The sequence below is a fragment of the Anopheles coustani genome, chromosome 3 (assembly GCF_943734705.1).
Source record: "Anopheles coustani chromosome 3, idAnoCousDA_361_x.2, whole genome shotgun sequence".
Taxonomy (NCBI): domain Eukaryota; kingdom Metazoa; phylum Arthropoda; class Insecta; order Diptera; family Culicidae; genus Anopheles; species Anopheles coustani.
Window position 1 is genome coordinate 20171786 of NC_071288.1, and position 27518 is coordinate 20199303.

Consider the following 27518-nt stretch of genomic DNA (forward strand, 5'->3'; position numbering starts at 1 on the left):
CGCCTCAGTTGCGTCGCAGACTTAAAACGCGTCGGTCGCGAACGAATCGAAACTTGGACGAAAACGTGCACGGCTTAACGCCACAGCAGTGCGATCATCGATCGAGCTTGATCGACTGGTGAAATAGATTAAAAAAAAACTAGATAAACGTTGTGGACGACTGTTTGGTAGCAGAGATTTAGAAGTGTGTTACATCCGTGTTTGGTGTGCATTAGTGATTTAGTGTACCGGAGGTTAGTAATCACACTGGGAAGATCTTCGCGATCTTCGTATGGTGTTATGTATCTTAGTAATTAGTACGTTCAACCGAGGCAAAGTGTCTCTTGTTTTGATAAGGAAGCAATCAGTTTACCGATTCGTGTGTACAATTAAACTTCCATTTAAGTTCATCATGGGGTTTTCCGTGTTTTTTCGATGCGTAGATGCGCGACTATGTGTATGTTGGTTTTTTAGTATGTCGCTCTTATTTCACCGCAAAACCGGATTCAAAATGGAGATAAGCTACAGCAGCCAACCAGCCAGCGGCATCGTGTCGACCAAACGGCAAAGAGGCCAAGCACTGGAAACTCCATTTTGGAGCTTTCGGAAGCGAGTGCCGATTTCGAGTCCGCACTCGGAAGTCCACCTGGTGACGGAAACCGAACCGAATGAGGCGGACTGCAGAGAACCGGATCAGCTTCCCACATAATAGCACTTGAAAATGAAAGTGAATCGGTGGAGAAGTTATCGCATTTCGCGCACCGCATCTTACCGGAGACCCGCGGGGAATGCGGCTGGTGGTGGTGGTGAGCGAATTTGGAGAAAGAAGGCCGATCCATCGAGGATCATACGCCGTGCGCAATCTCGCTGTTTCTTTCTGCCTTGCCTTGGCTCAACCCAATGAGGGCCACTGCCGTGAGGGGGTCGGGGGAATGCAGGGTGAAATCATCGCATCCACCTTCGGCGAAGTTGAGTAACCGGCGGGGGAACCGGAGTGGCAGGGGACGGAAACGGTTCCCGGACGGGTCGCGTCCCGCGTGAAGGAGAAACCGACAGTGTGCGTGTGTGTACGTAAGCGGTGGCCCGAGAGCTGCGTTACATAATGGCGTCCGTATGCTGGTGGCCCCGAGGATGACCCAATGTGCGCGCGCGCTCTCCAACTGGCTGTCGTAACGCAATGCAAACGCGACGTTGCACCTTGGTCGTTTGGGGGCGTTTGTGTGTGTGTGTGTGTTTAGTTGGGGCCAGACGCCGAATATGAGTCAACCAAGAAAGCGCTAACTGCAGCTCCCCGTTTCTTTTCTTTTTCCATCTCGAACCCGTTTGATCACACAGTGAGTGTCAATTTTCGGTTCCAGCCGGATTCCTTTGACAAGCCCACGGCCGGAATGGTAACTTGGCTAGCGCACTAAAAGCTCAAAATAAGATTACATCGTTCGGTGATGGAACGTGTGACCTTTTTTTATATTTGAGGCTCCCCAGCACGTGAGAAACCATAGCGGCCCGCGAGGGAAGAAGGGCACACTTTTTAACACCAACGGTGTGTAACGTGTGTGTGAAATTTACATTTATTTCAAGGACTTGATATTCAAATTTTGTTCGAGCGAAAAAAGAATGGATAAATAAATACAATTTATTGTTGGGCTTTTGGTCGCTGGAAAGGCGGGGATGTGGTTCACCATTGTACAACCAACGAAGTTCCTCCCACATTCGGGGTTTTTATTGTTTTTGTTTATTTTTTAACGTAAAGTAACGGGGTGAACATGAGTCACTGCTGCATTGTCAGCGTTTAACCCACGCGTAACACCGTGCGCCTCCTCCAGCCACATGGCCAACCCATCCGGCCGGGTATGTTGCAAGCTTCTACCGCCCGTGATGGAAAGTTGGGAAATTTCGATGCGGGCATGCGAAAGGAACGCAAAATACGCGGATACCGAGACGGATGTGGACGGAAAAGTACGCCTGCCTAAATGACATATGCAAAATGCATCTCATTGTCTCATCTTCACCCGTGTTTTAGCAACGGATGGTGGGGCTCGGATCCCCCAAATTGATTAGCCATTTTTCACAAACCGTTACCACATCGTCGATTAGCAATTAGATTCGGTTTTTAAACTGTTAGTTGAACCTTCACACCGGTTGCATTACATCGCTCCATGAAGGAGGCTTTTGATTTCTACGCTTTATGTTACAATTATTTTGATCCAGTAGCCATCGAAAAAGATCGCGGCGTAACGAATGCTCCCTGCACTTCCGATTAGTAACCGTTGCCGTGATGATGTGCCTCCCAACCAAAGGCGTGTGTGTGTGTTTGGCCAACCGAAGCCAGATTCAACGTTGTTTCATTTGTGCCTTTGTTCCGCTGTTTAATGGAGTGATAAAATGCACACCCCGGTTTCTGCCGGTTTCCGGTTTGGGGTCATGCATGTGAAACTTCCTGCTTCAGGGAAAACCCCACAACCGTACCGGCAAGTTGCTCTTGTACGAGTTTTATTGTTTTGAAGGCAGTCACTGAAAAAATATCACTTTTCTATGTGCATTTCGTACCTCGGAGAATATGTACTATCAACAAATTCAAGCGCGGAATACAATGAATTTCAATGTTAAATAATATTTTAATCAACAATCTTCTAGCACTAACGCAAGGAAATACAAATGAACTCCCTTAAAAGTAAGGTAGTAAAGTTGCATTCCTCGCAAAACAAAAATGCTTTAATGATTTTACATAATTGTTTTATGCAATCAATCGATTTACGTAAACCTCCAAGGGGTCTTACTCGTGGTCTTGTTGTTGAGCGTGGGTTCAAACCCTCGATATTTCATATCCGTGCCAAATTCCTTCACCGTATCCGCGTCGTATCATCGCCATTGCCTATGAAGGCCGGTATTGCAAAAACCAAAATTACTCACTCTGTACCAACAGACACTTTCTGGGGTCCGGGTTGTTTGTTAGTACGTCTGGGAAAAGTACTTGCGACGCCGGTGCAGTGCCTCGATTAATGAACTTCTTCAATGCACATTGTTCCGGCAAAACCTTGCCCTGTCGGTAAATGGCCGCCGTGCGTAAATCATCACTTTTCCCTACGTTGATTGGCGTGTTTTATTATGTTAGCCACCATGTGTTGCATTTTGTGTCGGGAATACGGATGAAAATAAACATTCATACCGGACGAATTGAATGCGCTACGAAATTGCACCGGGTTTTTTTTGCGACCAATTGGTTTACATTAATTGATAACACACATGGAAGGTGTTGTTGAATCGAGCAAAACAACATCAACTACTTCGGATTAATCGCATACGTTTTGAGCTTTCTCTGCTCTGCTTCAAGCAAGGCCACAACCGGCTTGAAGATTCAACGTAATATATTAAATCTAAAATTTGAAAAAAAAAATAAATAAATAAAACACGGCTACCGACAACAAAGCTACTTGCAACTACGTCCGTGGATCAACTAAATCCTTAAGTCAAACGTTGTAACTGAAAAAAAACTGTTTCAGGTAAATTGCTGTCATTTATCGGAGCTAGCTTCTTTCTAGTGTGTCTTGGAGCTAAAAATGGTGTAAAAATTGACAATTATTCCTTCAAGAAATAGATTAACAATAGCAAGGCCTAACCGTAGGGAGGAAATGCCCTAAGAACAAAAAAGTCTGTTAGAGCATGTTGGCTCTAACAATACGGCAATGTCCGTCATACCCCAACAAATAAATAAAATAAAAATAAATAAAATAGATTAACAATTAAATGACGCCATTAAAAAGATTTGAATACCATTTTAGTACCAACAACATAAACGAGCTATGAATCATCATTTGTAGAACTACCGTAAATTTGATGATTTATTTGAATATGTAAATTGCGTTTTCATTCACGAAAGTACCAAAAACGCGGTTGGTAAAGCTAATTTGCTAAAACTCGTTTATTCGACGTTTGCGACCCTTATACACAATAAAAACACTGCGAAAATAAACTACTCATTTATAGGAACGCGATGATGTGGGCGATAAACAGGCATTATTGTCGTTTGTGAATTTGAATACTAATGGCCCTTACAAATGAATAGTAATAAAAAGAACTGGTTTCTGTTTACATACTGTTTGTGCCGGCAGTGGCTTCTATTGTCTGATGCCGTCCGAAGCTGCTGGAGCAACGTTTAATCTAGTTGATTTTTTTTTTCAACATTAAGAATTTACATAAATTACGAACAAAATTTGAATAAGATTAAAAGACCAAAGACTTAATATTTGTGTAGCCATTCGGTTTGCCGTGTTTAGTTCCATCCTCCGTCACAACAAGACCGTCGGATCCGAGTCCGATTGACGGCGATAACGATGGCCTTCAACCGGCGCGATGCATCGTGCCCGAGAGGGAGGTGCATCGACGTGGCAATGAAATTCTACAGACTCACCGCCGTCTTGGGGGAAAGTTGAACGTCTTTGCCGCGCTTCCTTTTGAGTTTGTCCTTCAACTTAGATTTTCCTATCAGACGTTACTTCTTGAAGGTTGTATTTTTCTAACCCGCAAACATCTTGCCTTTGTAAGGCTTTTTCAACTGTACTGATATTCTTTCGCACAAACCATAGATAATGCGCCTTTGAAGTATAAAAAAGGTCTAACGTCTGTTAAACGAGACAATCAACTCGTTTGAGTCATTCACGGTGGACAACCAAACAAAAACAAGATCGTCCCAATTAAGGCACGACCGGTAAACGAGTGAGAGTTCCGTATTTTCCTGTACCCGCGCGTACCATCTGCGGGGGAATTCCTTTCCATGAATCAATCACTGAGCACGTGGTGACGTCTTCAATGTCTCCATGTCTACGACCATGAGGAGCTTGCCGCTTGCGAAGGAATAGTTCCTCGTCGGGTGGCGTCATACAAACAACAGCTAAAACAACACATTCAGACAGGGCTACAAAAACACTAGAGTAGGGAAACAAACTACGCCCGCAATCGACACGGATTGAAGGTTGCGTGTGTCTGCTACTGGATTGGGTTTTACCGGACGACGTGTGCCAATGTCCGACACTGCAGAAGGGCGTCTAGAAGTATCTAGCGATGTCCTAGGTATACAAGGTTAGGTCGTCACTAATTTTTCTACTTTTTCTTATCACCCCCAGAACCGACGAAGAAAGCATTCACAATGAGACTGTCGAGTGCAAAGTCACGTATGGCAGGAGCGTTAGTCCTGCTAGGACTATTCGCCGTCAGCGCGGCACAACCAACCTCCAGTGATCAATGCTTCCCGGAGGACGACGCCAAACGAAGCACCAAAGACGAAGCAGCCCAATCCCAGAACCGCCTGTACAAGGGCGAGTCGATCTTCACGCTGCAGCTGTTGGACGCAATCAACACGGCCACACCGAACGAGAACATCTTCTTCTCGCCGTACAGCCTCTACAATGTTCTGCTGATGATGTACTTCGGGGCCCGGGAGGGCACGGAGAAGCTGATCCGCAAGGGCCTTAACCTCCAGTGGACCGACAGCAAGGCGACCGTGTTCGAGGCGTACGATACGGCGCGGAAATCACTGCAGGGCCGCTTCAGCGAGGGTGCCGCCGTTGGCTTCAGCTCCGTCGACAAGCTGTTCTTTGGCCGACAGATCCCGATCGCGAGCTGCATGCAGGAGAAGTTTGCCGACACGATCGAGCTGCTCGACTACGAGACGAAGCCGGAAGAGCAGCGGGTGTACATCAACCAGTGGGTGGAGAAGACAACCCGTGGCCAGATTAAGGATCTGCTGATTCCGGGTGCGATCACGCGCAACACCAAGTTGGCGGTGGCCAATGCGGCCTACTTCAAGGTAGGTTCAGCGTGGGTTTTACCGAACCGCGCCGTTTTTATATGGTACTTATGACGAATGTTTATTGGTATGAATTCGTTCATCTTTGCAGGGCTCATGGCAGACAAAATTCAAGCCGAACGAAACGAACATGGAAATCTTCTACGTCTCCGCTGACGAACGGAAGTTTGTGGAAATGATGCACGTCGAAGGAACATTCAGTCACGGTAAGTTTGATTTCAAACGAGGTCAAATAGGTTCTTAACATAGATTACAAAATGGCAAGTTAAATAATTGTTAGTTTAGCAAATAAATGTGATTCACTTACCATAAATGTTTTTAATTTATCCTTTCTGTAGCTGCCAACGAAAAGCTCGGCTGCCACATCCTAGAACTTCCGTACAGCACCGGCCCGGACGACGACAGCAACAATCAGGTGTCGATGTTCGTCTTCCTTCCCCCGCAGGAACCGAACGCACTGGAAAAACTGCTGGCCCGGCTCGCCGCCGATACCGACATCCTGCAGGAGGTGGTCAACGATGGCATCTCGCGCAAGGTCGACGTGAAGCTGCCAAAGTTCAGCATCGAAAAGCAGGTGGAGATGCGGCCCGTCCTCGAGCGGCTTGGTATGGGCGAGCTGTTCGATTCCAGCGCCAACTACGGAACGTTCACCGATGGCCGCGAACCGATCGGGTTCGACGAGATGATACAGAAGTCCAAGATCGAGGTGAACGAGGAGGGTTCGGTTGCGGCCTCGGCGACGATCGCGTTCAGCTTCCGATCGTCCCGCCCGGCCGATCCGGCCATGTTCCACTGCACCCATCCGTTCGTGTTCATTATCTACGATTATGCGAGCCGGGCCGTCCTGTTCAACGGTGTCTACCGTCGGCCGGAGTAACGAGCAGGCTGGAGGCTGGCGAACACAACATACAAAGTGACCCACCACCGGACGTCCCGTTGAAGGGAGATGATGTGTTTTTTAGGATTATATTTATTGAAACAGACAGACGGCACACACGGCTGCTGAACCGCTCGAACGCAACCGGACGTAAAGCTAGAACGCAAATACCATCGGAAATACAGTGAAAACGTAGCGTAGTTAGGGGTTGAGACGGCTCGAGGGCTGCATGACGTTACGAAGACGATAGATTCGTCCATTTGGTTTTCGTCACTCGGACAAGAAGATTGATAATCAAAAATATAAAAGAGTGACATTTTAGCATAACATTACGACGAAATATGAGAGTTTTTTTTATAAGAAATATACAATCTATGAAACCGAACTAAGCGCTTTCTTTCTTCGAAGGTCGGCGAAAGGTAAAGAGTAATTCTAAAATTTTTCGCAATAAATATCAGGATTTGTTTTTTTATTTTAAATGTTACTAACAGCAGCTACTTCACCATCATTATTTGCATTATTGCTCAACCGTTTGATACGCTCCCTCACACCGGCATACGCCCTGCTTTGGACGTCCGGAGGCGATAAATAACCACGTGTCCACTGTCCGATTGCAAGCGACTCTAATAGTGTGTCAGTTTTAATGGTTTTTGTTTTGGTCCGATGGGACCTTGTTGAACTTGCGGGAAACTAGTACATGTTAGCTCTTCCTCAAACGTTCCACCACAAAAATAAAATCACCCGTCCGATGGAACGCTAGTAGCACGGGCAGCATTATACACAACCTTTTCTACAGAGTTTTGTGAATCTAAACAAAAAAGTTTCATTAACAACGGACCGAACCTAAATTACATTTGAAGGTACGCGCGACCGGTCAGTTCGAACGAAGAAAACAACCGATATAACTCCTGCTGGTGGTACTGTGGTGTAGACTTAGAACTAATTCAGTGGCACCGATAGGATCGCGTAGAATCTACCGGCCCTGGCAGGGCGGGAGAGCAAGCAGTCTAAACGAGACGTGGTATTAGTTGGAGCGTACCGCTGGAGTAAAGCGACATATCCTTTCAAGTACAAAATGGGTCAACGTAACAAACAGCTTGCAAAACTGGCAACTTACTTTCAGAGAACTTAGCTAAAAGACACAAACAACAACAGAACCAACATAGGCACACAGTCATATACACGCACACACACACACACTCCCTCACCAGCAATCCCGGAAGCGAAAGGATAAGGCAAACAAAAACAGCTTGAAAACACGCGCTCGGGATTGGGGTTAGGTGGGTTTGATAGGTAAAAAAAGGCAGCGCGGAGAGTATCACCGGGTTTTAGGTGCAGGCAGTAGTGCAGTATGTTGGCCACCCGAACGGGAGGCAAAAAGGGGCCGCAGGATTCATTTTCTCATCTCCCAAAATGCTCGCACACCCATTGTTTTGTCAAAATGGTAGCAAAAGTTAAAAGTGGATAAAACTCTATTAAACGTTCCAATTAAAATTAACAAGCACCATTCTTCCAACCATCGTCGACCCGATGACGTTACGGGGGGGAGGGCAGGGGCGAGTCTCCACCAGCCACAGCATGTGAGCGAGTTTGCGCTCACATACACATATCTCTACACTTGCGAAACGGAAGCACTTTTAGTCGTAGCACCACGCGTAGCACGAAGCATACGAAAGCGAAACCCACGAAGCTTCTGCACCAAATCCGCCATCGTGGAGCAAAGCGAGAAGTTGGATGATGTTGACGGTTGGTCCACCGGCAGTGAACCCTTTCCCCACTGCGAATCGTCCGAGGGAAAGCGACGAACCGATGATTTTCGAAATCGAAAAGAAAAACAGCGACTAGCTAGTGACCGCGGTCGGATCCTGGTCCATCGTTTCGATCGTCGCGCTGCACCGACGTTCGGCACCGGCGTTCAGAGATGATTTTGCAGGAATGAGAGCAGCTTCGTCTCGTAGTGCTTACTTGCCTCCAGGTTGCGCAGCGAGTGGCGCTCGTTCGGGTAGACCTGCAGCTGGTACGGCTTGTTGGCCCGCACGAGCCGATTGACCAGCTGCGAGGTGTGGTAGAAGTGCACGTTCTCGTCGATCAACCCGTGGATGATGAGCAAACGATTGTCCCTGTGGGAAAAAAGCAAACGGAGGATGATCATACACCCAAGAAACGCCACATACAGCCAGCTTGCTTACTCGTCGGGAAACTTCTGAATGTAACTCAGCACGGAACCGGCCGCGTAACCGGACCGATTGTTGTCCGGCAGATCCATGTAGCGCTCGGTGTAGCCCGTATCGTAGTACTCCCAGCTCGTAACCGGGGCGCCAGCAATGGCCACCTTGAATATCTCCGGATATTGCACCAGTCCCATCAAACTCAAGTAACCCCCTGGAAAAGAGTAACGCGGCATGATTGATTCCATTACAACTGAGGTCACCAAGCTAAAATTCCTGCTGTACTGGAAAAATCCTCGAAATTCTTTCTAGATATCATGAGTCTATCTGATAAACGGTGGGAAAAGAATTTCTCTTATATAAAACACAGTCAAATTTAGCTTGACATTTAACTGCGCTCTTCTGAACCTTTCCACGGGAATGTTATTGATGACCATAACTTTATCATTATGTGATTTGTGTGATAACAAAATTCTGGAGACCTATATTTTAAATAAGCTAAATCTACTAAGATGTTAGGGAAAAAGGATGAGATGAAGTACAAAACAGACGTTGGGATCTTACCATAGGACCAACCGTGGATGGCCACCCGATCCATGTCGATGTAGCCAAGCTGCTCGGCTAGTATCCGTAGCACTTCGACCTGATCGGACAGTTCAACCGTGCCCATCCGGCACCGGATGTACGACTCGAACTCCACCCCTCGGTGGCGCGAGCCACGCGAATCTACGCACACCACACAGTACCCTTGCGAGGCAAGCATGTGCATCCGAAGCTGACGCATACCCTGGACATAGAAAAAAGGAGGATGAAACAATTTGGTTTCCCTTCTTGTCCCCCATCGAAGTATCCACAACCGCGCCGGGAATGACCGGAGCACTTACCTTGAACGTGTTGCTAACCGTCTGCACCTCCGGGCCACCGTACACGTTCAGCACGGTCGGATACTTGACGCCGAGCGCAAAGTTGTGCGGCTTGAACACCATCGCGTACAGCACGTCGCCGGTCGAGATGCGCGGGCTGTGGATGGAGGGATTGTACTGAGTATTTTCCGAGGCTCCACCCTCGGCCAGGTAGCCCACTGAGATCAGCTTGAGTCCGTCCACCGCCGGCGGCCGGTTACTTCCGCCGTCGGTGGCGTGTCTTATCCTAACCAGTTCCCACGATGGCAGCGTGTAGATATTGCAGTACGTTTGAAGGAAAACGGTACAGTCCTGCAGAATCCGTCGGGAGGGACAAGCATTAGCATAGGAAGAGATTGACGGGAAGTAGTGAATCATCTGTACTTACGTCATTAAACTCAACCGTGAACGAGTACCCGGGCATGGTAAGCAGCCGCAGGTGGTTCGGTTTCGCCAGGCTCACCACGTACAGGTGCTTCTCGAGCGGTGTCTCACGGAGCCCCATAAAGTAGACCATCCGATGGGTCCGGTCGTACCAAACATTTCGTCCGAGCACCTCCCACTGGCCACTGGTGAGGGCAACCTTGCTGGTAATCCGTGGGGTCAGTGTACTCCCAATGCAGGCCATCGATGGGAGCGACTGGTTTGAACCGGACCCCGTAGTCGAGTGTCCCGATAGTCCCGTTCCGTTACCCTCCTGCTGCTGCACGGAGGGTTGGTGTTGATTGTGAAGACTATTCGTACTCTGGTGGTGGGATCGCGTACTATTGCTAACGGTTCCACTACTATTGCTACTATTGCTACTACCGACGGGGGTAAGACTAGATGTGACCAAGTACAGATGGCGGTAGCCGGTTTCCTCAGAGGCCCACAGGAACGTCACCTCGTGCTCGGACAGCTCAATGAAGTGTAGCAGATCGTGCACGTTCACCCAGCTGGTCGACGTCTCCGAGTAGATCACCTGCAGCGGTCGGGTGGTTTTGTCCAGCGGCGAACGCCATCCCGAATTTTGCTGCTGCTGCTGCTGCTGATGGTGATGCGTTTGTTGTGAGTTTTGCTGATGCTGACCGGGCGAAGATTGTGACCCACTCGCCTGTGCGTTCGGTGACGAGGGTGAGCTGCTGTAGATCTCACAGAAGTTATCCACCGGCAGTAGCACCACCTCGAGCCGCTGCTGAGGTCGATCGAGTAACTGTGCCCAAACACTGTAAAGCAAAAACAAAAACAAAAAGAGAGTTGATCAAACCTGGTACAGCACCACATACACATATTCCTGTGACTTACTGCTTCGAGTCCGGAGTCCAACCCACGCGCACGATGTACTCCAGCCACGGGAAGGCGAACGTAAGCGGACACTGGAGCTCCTTGATGCAGATGTCGGTGATGCGCAGATTCTCCGACAGCCGGAACTGGACCAGCTTCAGCTTCGATTTGGCGTTCGGTGTGCCGGCCCGCGGAAACCGGTACTCCTCGAAGTCCCGGTTGGACGACTGCGACGACGGGAAGGTGTACAGACTGACATCGCTTTCGTCAACCTCCTCGTACACGATGCGGTAGATTTCATCTGCGAAGCAACAAACAGAATAATGTATGAATAAATTTCTTAGTTCTCTGCAAGCAGTTCCAAGGATGTGAAGAAACATTTCTCTTGGATGTTAGATAATATCGATGGAAACATCTCGCAAGTACGGTTCCACACCGGCGGTTGTGGAAGCGGGAACCTTCTAGAAAACGTACCCTCATTAGTACAAAGTACGCCCCCGGGGGGTGGTTTGGAAAACGTTGTGGAAACTGGCTTTGAAAGGCTTTCCAACGCCTACTTCCTCGTCGGGTGCACCACGCAAAACCAACCGAAGGTGTGCGCGAAAAGTTGACCGAAAACTTCACGTGGTGTTTACGTGAAGCAGAAAACGGACACACAACTAACACACGATTGCCGGTGTGCAGATTCGTGCGTGCGTGCGTCTTAACACGTGCGCTTGAATGCGTCTTTCTCCCGTTCAGCTGAAGAGTGTGTGCCCGGGTTTAACCGGACCGAAAAAGGAAAATCGGCAATAATGGCAAAGGGGGGCCAGAGTTAGAGCAGCAGTTGGCGACGAGGCAAACAGCCGGCTCGGCGAGTGGTGGACATGATGCAAATGGCGTTCGAAAGCGAATTCACAACGAGGCTACAAAGTAATAACAACGTGTGTCAATTAATCTGCCGGTTACTGCACTCCCGACGGTCAGCATCCTACGTCAATGGTGGCGTGGCCAGCTGCGGCTCCTTTATCGGGCACCTCGGCCGGTACGCGATGCAACGGACGGTACGAAATGTATCACGTTTGAATAACAGCTTCCACACAACACGACAACTGCATAACAATGTTGCGAACTTTTTGCGCAATACTCTCCCTTTTTGGTAAGATTCAACGTCTTGAAGACTTCGTTATCGTCAAATGGAACATTAAAACCCTCGAAATATTACTATTAGACGCGCTTGGACTGCGAAACTCCCGGTGGCCCTAAGTACTCGCTCTCTCAATAACTTCAACATATTATATAAGTGAACCTGCTTTTTCACCGGCTGTTTGCCACCGTGTTCCACATTCTGGATTACTAGCTAGCCGATTACTCCATTTGTGGACAAGTCACTCTTCTTCGACAGTTGAAAGTTGACGGGAGGGGTAAAAAACTGGCGTTCGCATCTCTAATTGCCACTTTTTCGCTTCCCTTTCTGGTGGCGCTAATCTTGCACAAGAGAATCCAAAAGCTCGACAACTTCTTTAATAATTACTCATCGCCGCGGCTAGGAGTTCACTTTCATTTTCCCCGCATTAGCACCGCTGCCCCGCTGCCAAGACAACAGGACACCACACGGGCCGCCGGTTTTCTAAAGGAGGTTTTTATCCTCAATTCGCGGCCATTCCATCCGATCGCGCCGATAGCAATTACTTAACGATCCACGTGATGGATTTAGGGTGAGTGGCGGCACACTGGTGGCGCACTGTTCCCTCCGGGCCGCTGCGGAGTAAATGTGCACGTGCTATGTCTCCGTCACCGTGAGATGTTTACCCTCACCCTTTTTGCTGATACCGATCTGGTTAAAGTGTGCATTTAGGGCCCCCCGATCGCGGGCCAGATTGGTAGTTGGAAAATTGCAGTTTTGAACGTGTTTTGTAGGAGTGTTTCTTTTTTCGCGCTGATCCACCGCGGTGACCCAATAAGGAGGATCGGCACCGTGCGGCACCGTTACATGATCGATCCTTTTTAATCCCCGTCCACGCCTTTGCAACGTTCGATTCGGTGCATCCGTGGGCAACGAAAGTCTGACGTGTTGAAGATGCGTTCGGGGTGATACTTTGGTTGATTTTGAAGTTTGTTTCTTGTTTTCGATTTTTTATGCAACCGTCCCAGGGCCGACTACGGCAAAGGAACGCCAGCTTAACGTCAGTAGGACAGTATAAAGCTCTTGAGTTACGTTAAATATTTCAGTTAGGATTGTAGCGCAGGAAGATAAGCACGCCAGAATTGAGTCTAGGCAAATGGAACAAAAATGGATTTAATTTCTACCTTTTTTAATACGACTGGTAGATAAACATGGCAGTCGTAGCGTTCCATTTTGAGGCAATCAAACTCCAATAATTTTAAATCTCATGAGAAAAAACTCTTGTTCCCAATTATTTCATGGATCGTTAGTTCTTCCCAATATAGAACGCCAATTGGTTCCCGAGTAACGAATGAAAACAACGAATGTTTTAATATCTACCATGTCTATCAGCAGACATGCGCGATTAGTCTCTAGAGAGTCAATTTATTTACAAAGCATAACAACCGCAAGGAAAGCTGCGTCACCTCCGAGCGGGCTTGTGCTTGAGGAGGAGATCGGTAACTTCAGTCACAGATTGAAAACATTTTAACGCAGCCCGTGTGTGTGTCTCGAATGTGTCGCCGCTTCTGCCTCCTAACGATCGCGATGACGGGTTTCCCGCTTAGTGCCAGTGGGACTTCTTCTTGATGTGGATCGACACGGGGACAGTCTTCTCGATGTACACCGGCTTCTTGATGTAGACCGGGACATGCTTCTCAACGTGCACCGGGTAGGGCTTCGGTACCTCGACGTACTCCTTGTGGATGACCGGCACCTTGACCGGCACCTTCACCGGGTACGGGACCGGGCGGTCGACGTGCACCTTCTTCTCGACGATCACCGGCACCTTCTTCTCCACGATCACCGGGACCTTCTTGACCACCTCGACCGGGTACGGTACCTTCACCTCGACCGGCACGTGCTTGGTCACGTGGACCGGGTACGGCACCGGGACCTTCTTCTCGACCGTAATGTGCTTCACCACCTCCTCCTTGTGCTCGTGGCCGAAATCGTGCCCACCGAAGTCATCGCCACCAAAGTCCCAGCTGCTTCGCTTCACCTTGCTTTCGCTTTCGCCGACGGCGGCTCCGGCCGCGATGGCCAACGCCATGGACAGCACGATGAAAGTCTACAGTCGGAGTAGAACGCAGGTTGCGATCAACTGTGCTCGAGCAGAAGCTTCCAGAAGGAGCGTGCCTGGAGTGCAGTCACCTACTTACCTTCATGGTGGGTTTCACGTTAGTCTGGACGACCACTGCAGGAGATCACCAGGATTGAAATAAACCTCACTCAACACCGAAGCTGGAAACTGTTGAACTCTCTCTCTATCGCAGGCAAAACTGCTGATACTACAAGTTGTTGCTCGGTACGATTCGACCTGTGTCTTGCTGGAGAACACCGACGAATGATGCTCCACCGTTGGCCACCGGGCGGTTTTATAGTTCAACTTTGCAGCCGTAACAAGTGGTGGGCAGAAGTGGCACTGCCACTACTCACCACCATGATGGAGCCACCAGCAGTCGGAGAGAAGGCGTACGGGTGGGGAAAAAGGAGGCTCTTCTCGAAGCGCATCGGTGGCGCCGTGGGTTTGCTGAGGCAATCCTTTAAACGCCAACCCCACCATGGGCTGTTCTCCACTCCGCTTCCTTTCCCCCGTCGTTGGCCTTTTCATCGGCCGGCTGTGGGCAAAGGTTTTCATGTTGCCGCGCCGCTCCGGCTCTGCGTGTTGCTTTGAATCTTTTTTGCAGCCAATATTCCCAATTGGGACGTAGTTTCGTGCGTAAACAAATCGTGTCACGCGATGAGGACTCCCGGCGCCCGCCAGCATGTGGAGCACCGGACCGGAGGAGAATGTTGGGTATGTGGTTCACAAAAATGTGACTGAAGGGACCGTTAGTGTTGGACCGCTAGCGAGCAAAGTCAGTAGCACTGGGACTGTGAAGGGAGTTACGGAAAGTTCAACATCACACATCGTACGAAGAAAATCAAACATCGCGGTGGTGTTCAGTTTGTGCTGTTTTGTACGCGTTCGCAAAACCGTGTTCACAGATGACTCCCGCAAGATATTGAACACCCACCGTTTCCCAATGACGCCCTCTCCGGGCCGATGGTACGTTTGGGTGACAGTTTTACGTAAAGATTTATTACGTCCGAATCGGAATTAAAGGTGCGGTACTTTTGGTACTGTTTCGAACCATTTGTCACACGTCACACGTGGCACGATCGCGTTAGTGTGATCGATATCAACCGTCTAATCGAGGAGTGCAGTGTGCATGCAGTGGATTGGTTATTAATAAGCTATCATTTGTGGCGCTTCAATTGGCGCCTGATGACAGGGTGCTTTTTTGAAAAATATTTCTGCTCTGGCGGTTCATCCGTGCGTTCCGTGAATGACAAATGGATGTGAGATTTTACTCAGGGAAATATTCGCTATGACAGATTATGCAAGTTGGTGGTTGAAATGACGAATGATTTAAATGTTTAACTTTTAACACTTTTCTTTTCCGCGTCTTGTACGGGACATCCAAATCCCAGACCCTATTCTATTCCATGTGACTAATTTGTACAAATTTTGTTGCACTTTAGCAAATTCTTCAAATATAATTTGATGATCAGTATTGCAAATCTATATACCTTAACACCCTTTGTACCAAAAATAATATCATAAATGAACGAGTTTTGCTTCTTTTTTTATAAACAAAGAAGGGTGTTAAAGAGAAGATAGCAAAAAAGCCACAAATAATTCAGCTGTAGTTAACATTTCCCATTAATTAAGCATTTTGAAATTAACCATATCTAACACAGAAAAAAAAAATTATGGAGCATTAACAAATATGTGTTTAACACGAATAATAGAGTCTGTCTCATGGACCCCATAGAACGCATTAAAAGAAATATTAATTTCAGCATTTCCATCATCATCTGGTCGTAAGATCAATTAATACTTATTTTACAATGAACATGTAGTAAACACTTAAACTTAACCTTGTTCATCCCCAACGCGGCATGAAAGGGTAACAAATCATTTAAAGGATTTATCAAAAAGATAAAAAGCGTGGCATTTTTTAATTAATGGTTAGATAAGAAGATGCTCTACATTTTAAATCAATTGAATAGGACGATTATTTCGTTTCTATTAAAGAGAGTTAAGGATAATTAATCTTTTTTTATGATGAATAGATAGATTGTGTAAATCAACCACTGTACTACAACACATACAAAACGGGTGATCAACTAAAAGAGTAATTACAACCAAGGGCGGGTTAACGGTGCCAAATAAGGAAGTGCAATTTAAATCAATTGGTTCGAACTCCCCAGCAGACGTAAAACTATGCGCGCAATGCTAAAACACAATAATGCAATTAAAAAGGACATGAAAAAACAACCAGTATAACACAACCACGAAATATGCAGACATTGTTAAACGACTGCTTAACAGTGCCTCAAAAGCTCACTCGTTACCAAACCCTCTACAAACACACACACCCCTCCGTCCGTGCGTTTTCGAATGCAGATGCAGAGGAAACAGAAGCCCATATGCGCTTGATGCATTCATGCAAGCATTTCACCACGATAGTGAGGAGGAAAAAAACTCCACTTTTAAACAACCAACACCCACAATCGGGGACTCGTTTGCGTATGCCGTGTATGGCGCATCGGTACGGTACCGCAAGTTGCACGCGTGCACGCGTTCTATGTGGCGGTCGAAAAACGATGCGAGAAATGCAATTGCTTGCCATTAGCACCTGCCACCGGCGTCACACGTTATTAGCATTATCGGGGAGACGGGTGGGCGGGTGGGCGATCGGTTGATCGAGCGGATTTTTAATCAGGAGTTGCCGCCCGATCGGCAGGTATGCAGACGGCTAAGAAAGAAAAATGGTTTGAAACAGAGTGGCGGCGTTCGGGTCGGAGGGGAACCGCCGGCCACCATCATATCATAAGCGCCCGGGGGCAATCATTGTGTCGAGGTGCTGAAACAATCGCAGACAAATGGTAAGGTAGTGATACCCGTGTATCGAACAGAACCCCGACCGATCCATTCGACCGCACACAACTTGCGGCAACATTTGATAATTGTTTGTTTGCCGATGGATTTCCGTATTGTTTCAGTATCAGCACTCGGGGCAAAACAGGTGGTGACGAGCAGCGATCAATGTAAGGCGCCACACCTCTGGATTTATACACCTCGTTGTGGAATTAACCGTTGGAAGATACGGATAAGAAATAATTTGGCAATCTAGCAAGCAATCTATGTACCAAAAATGCAATTCACAGCTCATTACTGATTGAAACACTTATTTCGAAACGATTCACCAATACAGTGGTACCCTGTCTCTCTTTCGAGCACCCAACAGTTATGTTTGATCCAAGATCAACCAAAGATCAAACCATAATTTCGTCCGGGATAATTTCGCTTGTGGTGCGCAATACAACAATTGGATGTTGGCAATAGTTTTGGAGAGTGTCGGAGACCCCTTTCTCAACACACACCTTTGACCCACTGGGAGATCGCTCTTTTTCCTCCACCTCCTCCACCCTCCCGTCCGGCCGACAACCCCGTTCAACATTCACCCAACACGTGCGCCACACGCCGATGCAGGGAGATTGTGGTCGAATGCGGTGAAGGTCGTGAGCACGCGTACGCGCACGTTGCGTCCACCGGGCAAGGGAGGCGCGCTTTCATTTTCGGGGTAGCTTTATTAGGGTTGCTTCTTATTCCTCCGTCGAAATTATGCTTCCAACTAGATTGCTTTTCAAACCATCGAAAAACCGCATCCGCAAGTCATCAAAGTTGCACTCAATTTCGACACGTTTCGGTGGCGGGCATTGACTTCATCCTTCTTTTTTTTTTTGTATATATTTGCTGGTTGTAAAATGGCACCCCCAGGGCACCGAAGGTAAAGTCAACTTTAAGGAGTGAATGAGGTCCCGCGGATTTTCTTCAGACGTTGTTTACACAATATCAATTTTTTAACATCAATTTATCAAGAATGTTTCCTAATAAAAGTTAATTGTGTTTATAGAAGAAAACAGAAGAAAGCCAACATAGATTTCAATATTATTTACTGACAAAGAGAAAGATGAGTTAAATAAAAAACAAAATAATTTTGTTTTGCATGGTTTGGAAATGCAGACAACAAGTGCATTCCACGCGAAACGCTGCGGTAATCATCATCAAAACTACCAAACGTAAAACAGCGCGGTTTTAACACTTTTTACTGCACTAACTTATTGTTTCACAATATTTCTTTTTTTTTGTTTTATTGGTCTGCTCACCAGCTTTTGGATAATTAATGGCCAAAATAAACGAAAACAACCTGCAGAAAAACGAACCATCATCTAACGAACCGCTTCGCAAAACCAAACGCAAATCGTCGTTGCAAAGAGCCGTAAAGAAGAACGGGAAAACAGGCAACTGCAACTGCCGGAAGCGATTATGGTCTGGAATGTAGATGCCAAATGCGTTCCTAAGCTTGTTATATAACGTATAAGTTACAACCTAGTTCAAACGGATGTTTAAAGCAATAAAATAAATAAAGTTGAGGAGTTACACTTAATGCTTGTGTGAAACCAAAGAGATAGATCACGAACAGTTTTGGCGAGAAACTTTTATCACTCTCGATTTAATGGATAGAAAAAGTGTTCCACTAATAATGGTAGTATGTGCAATGGACAAGTCTTAAAATCGAGAAAACTGCGAAATAAAGATGGGGACCAAGTTTAATAAAATGTACTCCTTATATCACAAATAACATTAAGCAATATTATTATTATATTTTTTAGCATTATTAAATCTCTAGCTCCAAGTTTGATCAACTATCAACTGACATATTAGAAGAACCAATAGAGCAGCAAATTGAATGAGCAAACTGTGCATTAGTGTAACATGTCCCGCGTGTGTGTTCCAACCAGTAGCAGAGGGCCGGAAACTGATCGATTGAAGAGCAGGTGTTCTGTAAAAGATCATTTCCGAACCGCACAAACCGATACTGTGCATCGGGAGGGTTTCGCTCGGAAGGACAGACCAACTCGCAGTGCACGGATATAGTTACATTCGAATATTGCATCGTCAACGGTGATGCTGATGGATGGACAGCACCGTGCACCATATGCCCACTCGAGTCGTCGGTGAAAGACTACTGGAGGTTTTTTTTCGCTTGTTTTTGTTTTTCAGTTTAAAGTAAGCCATCCGTGTGAGGCAATTCGGAGGAAGCCATGGTTAGTGGTTCCGGTTATATGGATATTGGCAATGCTAGCGCATGTCGATTGCAAATCACCCAAACAATATTACGTTCAAGGACGTAATTCATTATGGGCAGTATCGCAATGTCGGTCTTTAATTTTAGGACAAGCTATAGAAATCGTTTATCTTAAGCTATTGCAGCGCCTAATGAAGATTATTAAGAGTTTACTAAAAAAGAAAAATACGCTGCCCCAACCTCTTCAAAAACTGTTGCTACTCACCGTCACTCTCCGGCTGCCACCAGAAGCCTTGATAGCGGCTGAACTCCTCCTGCATGACGTACGATGGAACACCGGCCGTAAGCGGATCCTCCGCGAACGATCGGCGTCCATCGTGGGCGTACGTGAGCCGCTCACTGTGCCCACTGTGCGTATGGACCACCCAGATATCGCCGTTGCACACGAACGCCACCAGGTCGGAGTTTTGTGGACAGATCTGGGGATCGATGGCAGCCGCACGCTGGAAGATTCGTAGTTCCGATGGGAAGAGCGTGTTTTCCTGGAATTTTATTAACCAGTTAGTTTATTGAACGGAAGTTTAAAAATATTCGCTTCGGATAAATTCTATCCTACCTCGTAGCCCGTGTCCAAACACTGGTAGAGTGTGTTGCAGGCTGGGAAAACGATTTTCCCGCTCGATTTGTGCAGCTCGTACGAAGTGATACCCCAAATGGAGAGCCGCTTCCGTTCGAGCAGGAGTTGTACCTCGCGGGAATTACTGGTCGATAGGTGACCCAAAACGGACTCGAGCAGCTGGTGCCACTCAAGGTGCCGGTTGGGCTGAGGTTGGTCCTCCTCATCGTCGACGGTGTCGTCTTCGCCGTCGTCCTGCTTGTCGGCTTCCAACGGCGGAACGTCCGCGTAGAAAAGTATCGTATCCCAACCGTTCGCCGGTGGTGGGCTTAGAAAATAAACCCGTGTCCTTCCGTCGGACAGGGTGCGGAAGTTTACGCTCATCGGGAAGGAGGCTGCCATCGTCGTTGCCATCTGCCGACGGCTCTCACTGACGATGCTCTTCAGCTCGGACCAACTCTTTTTGCGTGGCGTCCCACTGCTCCCAGACGAACCTTCACCCGTACTCGTGCCCCGACCGCGGCTCCCAGTGGAGAGACCGTTCATCAAAGCGCTACTACAGCCTCCCGGCGCGCTGGATGACGTTGCACCGTTGCTCCCATCGTACCGGTAGGAGTATTCTGGGTATCCGGTATGGAAATCCAGGAGCATGTCCGCGTCCGTAGCCATTGGGCAAGCGATGGAAGAGTTAACTGTACTGTGGGCACCACCACCACCACCGCCAGCACCTCCACTGCTGCCATCCATTTTCTTCCGTATCTTCGACCAGAGTCTGCTGGCTTCCTCCAAGTTGGTAAATAGTGCGAGCAGTATCCCCACCAGATGGCCCAGATACAGTTCACCCAGTTTTTCCACTGACGCGAGGACAGTCGGCCAACTTGTTTACACTCGCTCCTTTTGCCCCGTGGTTGTCCTTCGCAGAGTCCGTACCGAAGGCACCTTACGGCGCAGTTCTTTTGGGAGGCCGCTTCAAACGGAAGCAAAACAAGCGGGTCAGAAGGGAATCTTACACCGATCAAGATACGATTGTGTACCCGCAGCGCAAAGCAATGTACATTTTTGAACCTTCCAAGCGTCCACCGAAGGGGGAGTGAGGCCGCGGGGCAAGTATTATTCGGTTACGCTGCCGTTGAACCCGCGGTCTTATCAAACACGACGCGTCGTTCCTATCAAGAGATACGGCAGTGCACGTTACGTTGGGTGTTGCTTCTTCGCGTTGTGGGGTTTTCACCGATTTTGTTTTTTTAAGTCGATCCGTTACGCGCGACGAAGAAAAGAAACCAAACACTGAAGGACCATTGGTGTCACGTAAGATTATTTGCTATTCGGACGTTCGGATACGTTGAACACACGGATTTTTCGACGGGATCAGGGAGAAGATGCCTACACTGGTCCACTCTAAGGTTAAATTACACAAAAAAGCTTCACATATCTTCGGTGCAAACAGCCACGATTCACTAGACTACTGTCCCCAATTCGAACGAGAACCTTGCGACAGTTCCGGACTGCACTTTCGCTGCACAAACATACACGGGTACACTCCTCCGAATGATACGCACTTCGCAGCAGGATTGACAGGGGGGCGAAGAAAATATGCTCGAGACACACAGACTCTCGGGCCAGGCGGAAGGAAAACACCCGGGAGCAAGACGATGTGACGGCGTAACCGATGGCGGCCCACGACAATGACGGCGAGGGCCAAATACTTTCTCTTTTCAAGGGGATTATCGTTTCACTTTTCTTCTTTCCACTTTTCACCCGCGGTTACAGCAACTGGTAGTGCTGCGGTTGTCGGGACTGCTTGTTGTTATTGTTATTGCTGATAGTCGTCACATTCGACCATATATCGTCGTCGTTGCCGTCCCGTACTGCTGCGGATCCAACGTTCCGAATTTTCTTTCGCAATTTTGACAGATGCTCGACTGCTACGAACATGGGGTGTGTGGTTGTGTGTCTGTGCACCACGTTGCTAGGGACGAGGTGTTTTGATACACTTATTTGGACCTTTCAACGGCACCGCCTTGTGGAAGATCTATTGTGAAGGTTCTTCGAACACTTTTAAACATATTTCTTTCGCTGTTAACGTTATGAGTATAATCCTTTGCACTCGCGGATGCTGTGGGCTCGGTTAAGACGAACGAGATGCGTATTTTTGTTTCGACACACTGGCGCAATGAAAAGCTGCCCAAGACAGTTGCCCATCGGTAACAACAAATGTGACAGCGGATTGTTTATTGAGCAAAATGATCGAAAACAGTCGAAAGATTTTGTTCAGTCGCAGTCACTGGCTAAAATCAGACTTATTTTAATCCTACAGTAAAGTCCTATTTATTTTTCTTCGCGCGATTCCCTAAATAATAAACTAGCTTTATGGTGGATCGCTTGCAAGCATGGTTTTGTAATGTTGTCGGCTTAGAACACTATTTTCGCCTGCCTCTTCCCAAAGACACCAACAAATGACATGGGACGCAATGGTTGCTAACGATCGGCTAGTTATTTTCGTTTCGTTTACTGCAATAATAGCAACTCGGCTCCTGGCAAAGGAACTAGTACTTTGCTCAGACGTTCGCCAACCATTTGAGGGCAAATCATTGCTGACTGATTCTGGATACCAATCAACGATGAGCACCAAAATATTATCCTGTGATTTTGAGATTTTTGGTATAGTGCAGGGTATGTATCCTATAGCTTCGTATTCTATTGTAAGAAACAACTAAAAAGTGTGTTCTTTTTACATTTATATTGCAGGAGTATTCTTTCGTAAGGTAAGTAGATGCTGTCGAATGAGATGCCACGTCTTTTTATGCAACAATATTTTACCTACCAATTGGTACAGTATACTCAAAAACAGGCAGCCACCCTAGGCGTTCGTGGATGGTGCATGAACACTAAGGATGACACGGTCAAAGGACAGCTCGAGGGAGAAGAAAAACCCTTCAATGAAATGTAACTACTGATCCGGACGCCTCTCTAACAACCGTTGTCTTTAACAATCATTCTCTTTCTTTCGATACCAACAGGAAGTATTGGCTACAGACGAAGGGAAGTCCATCGAGCCGTATCGACAAGGCGGTTTTCAGCGTACCAAAGGAAGTCACTAGTTATTCATTCAAAGATTTCTCCATTCGACGCTAAACGCCATGGTCACTAGAATACACTACACTAATATGCTTTGTAAATTGAATGTGGTTATATATTTTTGCTTGCAGCAAAAAATAAGGCACGAGGTACATGATTGCGCGAAAGGCTAGGAAAATTTCTCGTTTTGTTGGTCCTTTCTATTTGTCCGAAAATATGAAACCTTTGCCTACAGGCGTTTTGAAAACGTTTTACGTAGCTAATAAATGCACTTTAGTGAACGAGGTTCTGGAATGGGAAGACAATAAGTAGGGAAGTAAAACCCGTTCGATTATTGTTTGAAGTCCTTCAGCGGATAATGGTCCCGGTGCTCTTCGACGTGCTTCTCCATTTCACGCAGTTGTTCTTTGAGGTGCGCGGGCATTTCCGTGTACACGTCCTGGAACATTTCACGCCAGTCCGGTTTGGGAATTCGCTCTGATTGATTAATCTGCGACAGGACCTGCTTGCGGACGGATTTCACGAACTCATTTTCCTCCCCCTCGTTAAACCACCCGCGTTGGACCATGTAGTGCTTGAGCTTGGTGATCGGATGCTCGACCGTGTTCCATACCTCCAGTTCCTCCGCCGGTCGGTACGCGGTACTATCGTCCGACGTCGAGTGGTGCCCGATGCGGTATGCCATCGCTTCCAGCACGATTGGTTTGTTCTCACGTAGCACGTATTCGCGAGCCAACTTCGTTGCGTTGTACGTCGCAAATACGTCCGTACCATCGAAACGAAGTGCCGCCATACCGTACCCGGCCGCCCGTCCGGCAATGCCGTCCCCTCTGTACTGCTCCTTCGATGGCGTGGAAATAGCAAATCCATTGTTGCGACAGAAAAATATCACCGGACAGTCGAGGGTAGCCGCAAAGTTGAACGCCGCATGGGTGTCACCCTCCGAGGCTGCTCCCTCACCGAAGTACGTAATCACGCACCGTTGGTTGTTCGGCTGCAGCTTAAACGCGTAAGCCGCTCCTGCCGCCTGCGGTATTTGCGTGGCCAGTGGCGAGGAGATGGTCACAAAATTGAGCTTACGCGATCCATAGTGTACCGGCATCTGACGACCCTTTCCTTGATCTTCCGCGTTGCCATAGCACTGGTTGATGAAATCGGAGATGGTAAAACCGCGCCATACCAATACTCCAGCCTCACGATACTGCCCGTACACCCAGTCCTCCGGGCTGAGGGCGGCTGCACTGCCGATATGGCTTGCTTCTTCGCCGAAGTTGGTCATGTAGAACGAGATGCGGCCCTGACGCTGTGATTCGTACAGGATTTTATCCATGGTGTTGAGCAACACCATATCGCGGAACATCTTTCGCACGGTTGCCTGATCGAGGTTGGGATCTTGCGTCGGATCCTCTACCGCACCTTCGCTGTTCATCACGCGATATATCGGAATCGGTTCGATGTCCGCCGGGAGCGAAAGCTTTGGTGCCGTCACGAAGGAGGCTTCCAGGGCTCCAGGGAACTTTGCGTGCAACAGGCTACCTCCGGCGCGTGCATTATTAGCAGCGGCATCCGACGAAACGCACTACAGGAGAAGGGGGATACCGAAAAATGAGTCTCCGTTCATGGTTCGATACTTTTGCGTACTTGCAACAGTGTGTTAATGACACGCTATGCTCCTACCTTTGCCGATTGGACAAACCGCACAAATGATACCCTCTTTCCTAGAACCGTGCTCAGAGAACGTATTAAAGACATCTTATCTAAACGCTCAAGGCTGCAAAGATTCTAAACACAGAACAACTCTCGTCACTAAACTCAATATTGTAATCTTGATTACGTCAAACTCGTGCTACCCACCTGGCTACTATTGCTGATGCCGTTGACAGTGATGATAAGACGGTCGACTGTATTGCTCTCCGAGCTACGAACGAGTTTCTTCTGCGCGGCAACGACGTTTGTGCGATTAATTTAGCCAAAGCAATGTGAATTGAAACGTGATGTTAATTGAACGTGTACCACATTTCGACCGGATGGCACGCATACACAACCGACAACAGCTGTCTGTACATTTCTTTCGTAAACAAAACCCCATTTCACAAACACTCAAAAGTGCACCGTGGCTAAAATTACTCGAAATTCGATGGAGTGAGAATTTCTGGCTGTGAAAAATATTGTGTATGGCAAATAAAATCTATTAAGTACGAAATTCCGCAAATTTATTATTTTTTCGACCGATTGTTTCAAGCTCCGGTCGCTTAGATCCATTCAAATCGTAAACGTCATAACGACAACTTAGCTGTCATCAAATTTGTAGTCAAAACAAAACAATCCACCAAAGCATCATTCGCTCGCAGCCGTGACGGTGGACGGAAGGCCCAAGCACAGGTTCGTTTTAAAAGTTGTGTGTTTCGTGAATACATATAACGATACGTAAGGAGTTTAGGTGCAATAGGAAAGTAACATAGAATCCATCACGGCGTCCTTCAGGAGACGCTCTCAGTGAGTTAGACCTAACCCTCGAGGACGCCTCCCATATAGGCGAGTTGGGGTTTCCTTTTCCTAGTGCCCGAGATCCATCTTCCTCCGGATTGTTTGTTAACGCTATACATCCTGTTCTCATTTTGTTCTCAAAGTCTTTTCTTATCCTTTCTTCGGCCACAAAAAACAGCTACCGATCATCAACAGTAAAGTCCACAGCATAACACTTCGATGGCATCGCCTTCTCAGAGCAGTCCAGCGCTCGGTGCTGGAGCCACAACTACTGGATCATCGAATGTCACCGGAAATACCAAGGGTTCCGGCCCAGGAGGTTCTTCATCTGGCGCTGGCAGTAGCGCAACCGATAGTGCAACACAGCTGCTAACTAAACCACGGCTCCAAGAGCTGGTGCGAGAGATAGATCCGACCGAGCAGCTGGATGAGGAGGTCGAGGAATTGCTACTGCAGATTGCGGACGATTTCGTAGAAAACACGGTCAACGCCGCCTGTCTCCTGGCCAAACACCGGAAAGTTCCAAAGGTGGAAGTGCGAGATGTACAGTTGCATCTAGGTAAGTTGAAGGGTTCACGATTGATTTGGGATCGGCTTTTAAACGATTCGTTTCTTTACAGAACGTAATTGGAACATGTGGATTCCTGGTTTCGGAACCGATGAGCTGAGACCCTATAAGCGAGCAACTGTTACGGAAGCACACAAACAACGTTTAGCCTTAATACGAAAGGCAATTAAAAAATATTAGCATTAACGTACGATAGAAATAATAATTGGTAATAATAATATATCCCACATCCCGATTTTCTCTTCATTATATATTGACTGCCATTTACAAAGATAATTGTTTACCGTACAGATGTTGTCAACTACAACCGGACGAATAATAAACAAACAAAACAAACTCAATCCCAAAATTAAATGAATAGTAAAAATAAGTGTTTATTTTCACTTTGATATCGTGCACAAGCACAGAGGCCTTAACGCCAAAGCAGTACATTCAATTAGAGTTCTGTTTTGCGCTCTATTTTCATCAACTCCACCTCGAAAATAAGCACCGAATTAGGTGGGATTTTCTCGCCAGCTCCACGCTCCCCGTAGCCCAGCTCTGGCGGGATGACAAGCTTCCGTTTTTCACCCTCGCACATTCCTAGCAATCCTTGGTCCCAACCCTTTATTACTTGGCCCATGCCAAGGGTGAACGTAAGCGGATCACCACGCGGAATGCTACTGTCGAATTCCGTTCCGTCCTCGAGTGTTCCCTGAAACGAAAACAAACATCAACTATGTAATGTTTGTGGGCGTTGGCGACTTATAAGTGCATATTTACCGTGTAATGCATGTGGACTAGGTCACCCTTTTTCGAGCGCACGGTGCAGTTATCGACACGTTTCTTAACGCCTATTTTCAGTTTCTCGGCTGCACTTACGCACTGCACCAGAGCAAGCGTCGCCAATCCGAGGAGAATTAGCTGGTGATAACGCATTTTGGACCGTATTTTTCACAAGGATACAACGAAATATTCTTTAAACAAATTACTAACTTATTAAAGAACGCCTTTGGACTCAATGCACTTTACTATCAGTTCTGTCCACCCGGCGTAGTTCTTCGGTAGACAATTTCTTCTTTTTTGTTGTTGAAATCTCTGTGATATCTTGACAACTGTCATATAAAAGAGCGTTCTACAGTGGTTGTTCAAAGTTTAAGTGAAGAATGATTTTTTTTAAAGAAATCGTACACAGCATACAATTATAATTTTACAATATTCGCTTTTAATGCATTTTTATTTAAAAAACCAAAATATTACAAGTAGCATCACTTTTTTATTTTATTATGTATTACCTTTTCCGTTTCTTCGTTTACTTGCGGTCCATGTGCGTCCTCCGATTATCGCCCAATCTTTCTTTCTTTTTTTCTTATAGTCGATTAAAAATATACCAACGGTGCAAAAACACATTGCGCACCATTTTCCTTTCTACCTAAAGCTATTATGTATATGCATATAACCGCTGGGTTGTTTCCTGGGGGGCCAGCAAATCCAATGGCGTTGGACTGG

General features: G+C 47.2%; 6 protein-coding genes across 7 annotated transcripts in view; 3 read left to right on the forward strand and 3 right to left on the reverse strand.

Moving 5' to 3' along the window:
• Positions 1-7044, forward strand: LOC131260464 (serine protease inhibitor 88Ea-like). Its single transcript, XM_058262192.1, has 4 exons — positions 1-233; positions 5100-5782; positions 5874-5988; positions 6121-7044. Exons 2-4 carry the CDS (start codon positions 5123-5125, stop codon positions 6657-6659), a joined length of 1314 nt encoding a protein of 437 aa, XP_058118175.1. The 5' UTR covers positions 1-233; positions 5100-5122; the 3' UTR covers positions 6660-7044.
• A 159-nt stretch (positions 7045-7203) lies between these two features.
• LOC131272474 (uncharacterized) overlaps positions 7204-27518 on the reverse strand; it is a 30755-nt gene continuing 10440 nt past the window's right edge. The window contains exons 8-19 of the mRNA XM_058274219.1: positions 26793-26933; positions 26521-26724; positions 23359-24554; positions 20165-20774; positions 19898-20119; positions 19547-19823; positions 11014-11293; positions 10118-10934; positions 9712-10041; positions 9392-9614; positions 8849-9041; positions 7204-8779 (exon numbers count right to left, since the gene is read on the reverse strand). Coding sequence (XP_058130202.1) covers positions 8575-8779; positions 8849-9041; positions 9392-9614; positions 9712-10041; positions 10118-10934; positions 11014-11293; positions 19547-19823; positions 19898-20119; positions 20165-20774; positions 23359-24554; positions 26521-26724; positions 26793-26933 — 4698 coding nt within the window. The 3' untranslated portion in view covers positions 7204-8574. The remainder of the gene's footprint in view (positions 8780-8848; positions 9042-9391; positions 9615-9711; positions 10042-10117; positions 10935-11013; positions 11294-19546; positions 19824-19897; positions 20120-20164; positions 20775-23358; positions 24555-26520; positions 26725-26792; positions 26934-27518) is intronic.
• Positions 22339-23130, forward strand: LOC131259406 (acylphosphatase-2-like). Its single transcript, XM_058260889.1, has 4 exons — positions 22339-22570; positions 22646-22662; positions 22734-22843; positions 22918-23130. Exons 1-4 carry the CDS (start codon positions 22354-22356, stop codon positions 23030-23032), a joined length of 459 nt encoding a protein of 152 aa, XP_058116872.1. The 5' UTR covers positions 22339-22353; the 3' UTR covers positions 23033-23130.
• Positions 23247-24949, reverse strand: LOC131259404 (2-oxoisovalerate dehydrogenase subunit alpha, mitochondrial). The gene is made up of 3 exons (XM_058260885.1): positions 24830-24949; positions 24653-24757; positions 23247-24554 (listed from the first exon to the last, which is right to left on the reverse strand). Exons 2-3 carry the CDS (start codon positions 24725-24727, stop codon positions 23307-23309), a joined length of 1323 nt encoding a protein of 440 aa, XP_058116868.1. The 5' UTR covers positions 24728-24757; positions 24830-24949; the 3' UTR covers positions 23247-23306.
• Positions 25242-26257, forward strand: LOC131259405 (transcription initiation factor TFIID subunit 12). 2 transcript variants are annotated; one of them, XM_058260886.1, is made up of 3 exons: positions 25242-25357; positions 25641-26021; positions 26083-26257. In XM_058260886.1, the coding sequence occupies exons 2-3, from the start codon at positions 25682-25684 to the stop codon at positions 26208-26210; spliced, it is 468 nt and encodes a 155-aa protein (XP_058116869.1). In that variant the 5' UTR covers positions 25242-25357; positions 25641-25681; the 3' UTR covers positions 26211-26257. The 2 variants fall into 2 exon arrangements, with proteins under 2 accessions (XP_058116869.1, XP_058116871.1); XM_058260888.1 differs by lacking the exon at positions 25242-25357 and having other exon boundaries at positions 25621-26021.
• LOC131259407 (peptidyl-prolyl cis-trans isomerase FKBP2) lies at positions 26386-27103 on the reverse strand. The gene is made up of 2 exons (XM_058260890.1): positions 26793-27103; positions 26386-26724 (listed from the first exon to the last, which is right to left on the reverse strand). Exons 1-2 carry the CDS (start codon positions 26946-26948, stop codon positions 26467-26469), a joined length of 414 nt encoding a protein of 137 aa, XP_058116873.1. The 5' UTR covers positions 26949-27103; the 3' UTR covers positions 26386-26466.